The sequence below is a fragment of the Eumetopias jubatus genome, unplaced genomic scaffold (assembly GCF_037043125.1).
Source record: "Eumetopias jubatus isolate StellerSeaLion01/CBP00866 unplaced genomic scaffold, mEumJub1_p1.0 scaffold_2, whole genome shotgun sequence".
NCBI lineage: Eukaryota > Metazoa > Chordata > Mammalia > Carnivora > Otariidae > Eumetopias > Eumetopias jubatus.
This window is the reverse complement of record NW_028274808.1, coordinates 7731327-7737755: the sequence shown is the minus strand read 5'-3', so window position 1 is coordinate 7737755 and position 6429 is coordinate 7731327. Positions and strand designations below refer to the sequence as shown.

General features: G+C 42.4%; 1 protein-coding gene across 1 annotated transcript; it reads right to left on the bottom strand.

Moving 5' to 3' along the window:
• Positions 1 to 500: 500 nt before the first annotated feature.
• On the bottom strand, positions 501 to 6126 carry LOC114206082 (beta-defensin 130B-like). The gene is made up of 2 exons (XM_028099702.1): positions 6069 to 6126; positions 501 to 682 (listed from the first exon to the last, which is right to left on the bottom strand). The coding sequence occupies exons 1-2, from the start codon at positions 6124 to 6126 to the stop codon at positions 501 to 503; spliced, it is 240 nt and encodes a 79-aa protein (XP_027955503.1).
• Between the last annotated feature and the right edge of the window lie 303 nt (positions 6127 to 6429).

Here is a 6429-nt window from a genome sequence, read left to right as displayed (position 1 = left end):
GACGAGGAGGGGAGGCCAGCCTCTGGCCAGTGTTGCCGAGACTGGTGCAATGTGCCTAGTTCCCAGGGGCAGTGTCCGCAAGACCACGTGGTTAGGATACCTTCATCCCCATCGCTCCCGGAAGTCTCTATTAGTCATGCGATGGTATTTGTCCAGAATCAGGTGGTGTGGAAGGTTGATAATCCACTTAAGATGATCAAACATAACCTACTGCTATTTCATATCCTTACTTTTTTGCCTATGTCAAGTTTCTATCTTTATCATTTTTAAGAAATGTTCTATAAATACCTTGAGGGTGTGAGATTCCTCTCTTGCGTAGTTTTGTCTTGTAGCTCCTAAGAGGCTTTTGTGTGCATCAAGAAGAAATTCCCCGGGGATAAGTACATGTGGATTTAGGACATTTATTTCCAGTCAAGGGAGACAAACAAGGTGGGTTAAATAGGGCTCTGCAAAACTTATCCGTGTGTTCTGGAGTTGGAAGACCTTCTAGTTTGTTCCCACTAAGGAGACTTTGCTTTGGGAACTGGTGTTGCATAGGGAAAAAGTATCCACCACTTTCTACAACACTTTTTCTCATCGTTGCATTCACCAATGGTATCGTCTATGGTGGCGCATCCTCCGTCTTTGCACACCCCTTTCAAAAGAACACACTGTTTCTGCCCCGGAATAACGCCAGTCCTTGCTGCACAGAAAGAGATTTGACATCATTAAGTCATCAGCAGATTAAATGACCATCAAAATTATCAGTCATGCACACAGAGCAATAAATTTATAGAAGGGTGGCCTTGGGATAGAAGAGATGGTATTTCTCATTGGAAAAGATCAGGTGTGTCAGCAAAAGGGGTGCTTTTTGTGGGGAGGAGGCCTAAGAGTGCAGGACTGTACACATCTTGGAGTGGGCAGGCTGATTTCTAGAAGCTTCGAGAGAGTTGTCCTCATCTGGGGCAGTGCATTTTGGAAATGTTGGATCGAATCGTCGCCACCAGAACTGGGGAGGCATCCTTGGTATTTAGTGGGTAAAGAAGGAGGTTATTGGATTTCCCACCTAGTGAACTGTCCTGCACCAAATGCCAGGACCTTCACTAAAAAGCACGATTTCAAAGGAAGTATCCATCCTTCCGTCTCCCGATCTGTGCTGATCACCCCATCCATGCTTACAGCATCCTTGTCCTATGGAACATGTCTAGCACCTTTTATAGAGAGTTTGCCAATCCTGTAGAGTGCACCTTTCCTATTTTCCCCTTTGCAGGACTAGGCAAACAAATTTGCTGTGTAGTCCAATGCCACTTATCTGTAAGATACATGAAAAGAATTTCTCTCAAAAGCCGAAAAGTATTTTTCCTTAAGTGTATCTGTTTTCCTAATTCATTTGGCCACTGAAAAGCACGAAACTAAGGGTGTGCCCCAAGGGAGGAGCTTCCTAGAGTCTTCGGGTTCTTCCAGTAGCCTTTCAGGTGTAATGAGGGTTCCTTCTTTACCCCGTGGATCCCGGTGGGCGTTACATAAAAGACACACTCTGCTCATGTTCATTAATAGACGTTAGTCCCCGATAATCTCATCCAGGTGCTCAGAGTAACGTATGGGGACATTTTCAGGTGTCCTAATGAAAGTGAGAAGCAACAGGGTAGTCTTGTCATGCATTGTACTGGAAAGTTCAACTTCCTGACACGGTCCGTGGTCTAGGGTAGCACCATTCTCTCTTCTTGGCAGATGCCTCTTGCTTGAATCAAAAGGATCAAAGCAATTCATCCTTCCAGTGATGTGCTCTCCCCTGAATATGAAGTTTGATTTAAGGAGCTGTTATCTGAACAGGAAGCCCAAGAGTTATAATCTCCCTTCTAACAATGACTGGGGCGTATGTTCGTGCCCAGGCCCTACAGCAAGTCAAGAAGGTAATATTAAATTACCTGGTTCATAAGGAAGGGAGAGAATTGACACTTATTTTCACTCACTGGCATAATAGTAGATACACAGAACAATTGGAGAGAATGATCTAATAGATTTCGGAATTTATATGATAGTAATGTGTTATAATGGTTGTATTAGATGCAGTGGGTGGAGGGATGCGTATTTAATCGTTGCTGTTGGGAAAGGAAGATGTAGATGCTTACTTCATATGGCACCACAACACGCATTTCCATACATGAAATGGGGACAACTTAGAATCACGCTAAAATAAAAGACCAAGTAAGAGAACACACACCTAACCGCAGAAAGGACATGATTTTCTCAGCATAAGAACTCATTGAGTTATTAGCTGTTCTGTTTCTTGTGGTGGGGGAGGGTGGGGAACAGGGTTGGGATGGGGTGGACTCTTCCTGGAACTTTATCAGCTAAGAAATAGATTGGCGGTTTTCTTTTCTGTAGGTAATACAGAGTTCAAGCTGTTTTCTGCTCCTGTCCAATTGTGGTCTGTTTAAATATTATGTTATTCTCCAGAGTCAGTATAAGAAGCACGCTATAATTGTCTTAATTCTCAGGGGGCTAATCAATCAATTTAAGAGTTATGCCATTCTGGGGCACCTGGGTGGTTCAGTCAGTTGAGCGTCCAACTAGTGATTTTGGCTCAGGTCATGACCTCATGGGTCGTGGGATTGAGCCCCGAGTCAGGATCCACGCTCATCAAGGAGTCTGCTTGAGATTCTCTCTACCCTTCTCCCTCAGCCCCTCCCCCCACTCTCTCTCAAATAAATAAATAAGTCTTTTAAAGGAAAGCATTATGCCATTCTAACCTCTTTATGCCCCTACTCTGCAGCAGATATATGCATGTGTGTGTATATATACACACGTATATAAATTTATGTATATATATCATATATGCAAAATACGTATGTATTCTTTTCTACAATGTCACGGACTCTGTCTGAGAGACCTATGAAGATATATGCTCAAGTAGTGATCACTTAATATTCATTGGACTGTAGGTTGATAAACCAACATTTTCTTGTTTAGATTATGTAGTTTCTTTGGGGCAATTTCCTTCATGGAAACAGGGACCTTTTTTTATTTGATTTTTTAAAAAATATTTTATTTATTTATTTGACTGAGAGAGAGAGAGAGCACAGTCCGAGCATGATCATGGCTTAGAGAATCCACAGAGGGCTAGATCAGGCTTATTTACCATTAGATCACAGGAATTGTAAGATGGAAAATTTAGGAATTTGGATCTCCTACTTCCTTGTGATTGTTATTTATACATTTTCTCTAGTTTCACACAGTTGCTGGTGGTCTCTCAGGCTTAGTTCCAGGTGTTTACCTCCAAAGATGATCCTCCCAAGATTAGGAATTAGATTCTCCCAGGATTAGGAAGCTACTGTAAATTTGAAACTCCATCTGCGGTGGACCCAGTAAAGCCAGACCCTGAGAACAGGACCATAGATATGGTGAAACAAAGGGAAGAGGTGTCAGGGGGACCTGTCAAGCTTGCGGGCTGCCGAGAACCCATACATAAGCCTAGTTTGTGTGCATAAATCGAGAACCCCTGTGTGATTTAGATAAGTAATTTCTATTACCCAAGTATAAAGTCTGATTGCCTTGCCCTCCTTGTTCTTAAAATACCCCCCTACAGACTTAGCCTTGGTGCCACCTTCTACTTTCACATAATTCCATGAGACGCCTGGCACATTTTCTAGTACGAACGAGTGCTAGTTTGGACCCCACTGGCGTGGCAGCCTTCTTGCAGTTCCTTGGCACACTGTGCTCTCTTCTCCATCAGTGACATTGCACTGGCATCCTCCTTTGCCAGCGGTGCTCACTGCATCTCGCAAGCGATTCATCAACTAACACTTATCTTTCTATTTTGGGCTCAAAAGGCATGCCTCAAGGAAGTCGCCAACCTTGCAAACAAGACAATGACGACATGTTAGGGGCACTCGTAGTACTCTGTTCCTCTCCATCATGCTTATTAAAATTTATAATTATATATTCATTTGCGTAATCATTTGACTAATGTCTGTCTCCTCTAGTGGGAAGACACTTTCCTTTGTACCCCGCCGTATCCTGGGTGTGGTGGGAATGACCCAGCGTGTGAATAAGAAGAGTGCTCAGTAAATATTTGTTACCATTGAATGCAATAAGGTACTCTCTGACCCCACAACACATTCTCTCTCTTCTACTCCTTCTAAAACCTCTTGGCTTCAGTTTGTTTTAGACTATCTAGTATCTACTACTATCTTACTTTTGGATGCACTATTGTATTTGTGAGTATCCAGTCTTGTCATTGTCGTATTAACTTCTCTAAATGTTCGGCTTAGATTCCCTAGAATCCCATTTTACCATAAATCATTTCTGGCCTTCGCCCCAGGATAGCCTTTTTCTCAGTGTGCTTCCCTCATACGCCTGAACTATTGTTGTCCCCTTTCCCACTAGAATGGTGGGTTTTGGCTAAAGTCTACGTCAAGGAGATCTGTCCCTTGTTAACCTTTTTAAAAAAAGATCCAGCTAGTAAGACGGGCTCTGAGTTTGGGGAGGAGACAGTGATTTACGTTGAGCTGAACTTAGCTCAGATGGTGGAGGGCAAGCATGAGCAAATCCTAGTCACTCATCAGCTGTGCAGCCATAATTCTCTTATGGCAAATGCTTTCAGAATTGAGAGCAGTTCATCTGATGTTAGGGAACATAGACCAGGAGAATCTATAAAGACTAGCATTAACAGGCCAATAATAATGGCAGAACATTTAGCCCATTTGACATGCTTAGCTCAAACAGTGAAGGAAAGAATATGGAGGTAAGTGAAATAAAATGTTCCACAGACATTGTATCTTCCAAAAGAGGAAATATAGGGATCTCCTTAGATTCCTCAATATTTAGTTAGGAGATTTTGAGGTAAAAACTCTGAGAGAAACCAGGGTTACATTTTATGGGCATATCCACACCTGTAGATTGCTGGAACCAACCCTGACCCAGAGTAAAGACGGTTCTAGCTTCAGTGTTGCCACTGCCAGTGTGACCAGCAAGATCACGTTCTTTATGTAGACGTGGGTTCTCTTTTCTGTAAAATTAAAGAATTCACCATTAAATTGCCTTCTAATTTTAAGGCATGATCATTGTGTGATCTTCCATTAGATGTCACTGCAAGCGTGTGTCCCTGCAGCTGTGTCTTCTTGTGACAAACCTGAGCAGCAAATGAGAATTATGTGAACTCCTTCAGTTGGAGACAACTCTATGTCAGGTAGACCCCAAGATAGCCACAGAGTAGGCAAAGATCAAACAAGTGAGTATTGTGGATTATACTTAAAAGAGTCTTAGAGGTGAACCAACAAGGTAAGAGAGTTATCCGGACCTCATCTGTGTTTAATGACCACAGACATTATTTCGAGAGATGCGAATGTCATGTCATAACAGTGGGGAGAGGAATTATCAGTTCTTATGAGGATCTGGTTAAACCAGCCTGAAGATAACCACATTCCCTTTTTCCTTTGCTTCTACGTTTTCATATTCAAACTTCTGAATCATGGGTCCTAAAAATATAACTCATATTCTTAAAATACTTTCTTCATATTTTTTCCTATGCTTAAAATTTTGCCACTGTTGCTTTATTCCACCGTTTCTGCTTTTTCCAAATTCCCCTGCTCCCTGTTGCTTTTTTATAACTTAATGCAATCCTTTCTTGTGGAGTTCTGTCTTCAGGACCTAAGACCCTCTACCCTTCTCAAATATTCCTCACCAACAGAATCTACATCACTTCCATTCACTAGCCAAGTTTGAACCAAGAGCTGCCATTTGCACTCTCCTTTTTGGAGATTGGGGCTGGTAAAGGCTACTTGATTTGTTTGTGAAGCCTTAAGTCATATGTCACAGCTTTTCCACCTCTATCTTTATTTGAGACCCGCTTTCGAAGCATGGAGCTCTTGGATCTCATTTTCTGTCGATGGAAATCTTTGGTTTTGCAGTTTGGGCCTCATCAGTTCTAAGGGAGATGATCATGATGGACTTCTGATTCCCTAAGGCTGAGCATTAGGGTCTGAGTTAAAATGGCCACAGTATCATTGAGCATCCCAGTAGACCCCCTAAGAAACCCACAGTTACTCACTATCTCCTAAGAAACCTACAGTTCTTCACCATCTTACCTTTTGGTATTATAGTCACAAAGAGGAAGAGCACAGAAAGAAGGGAATGGAGTCTCATGGTGGAATGTCCAGTAGAAAGGTGAGTGATCAGGGCTAGTGGAACACAGGGCCTTTTATTTAGTTCTGGGGGACTGAGCTTCCTTTTGGTCAGTGAAGCTTAACAAGTAAGAAAATCAAACAACTTCCGTTGGAATACTTCCAAACCCTGGAGTCTCTAAATTTGGTGACAAATTAACCATATTGCAGGAAACCAGATGGTTAACCCTTTACTTTTCCTATTGGATCTCAAATTCCCCAGAGGCTGGGGCCTTTGACCAATTGTCTTTTGGAGGAGGCCAAGAAGTAAGGTCCTGTGGGTGTA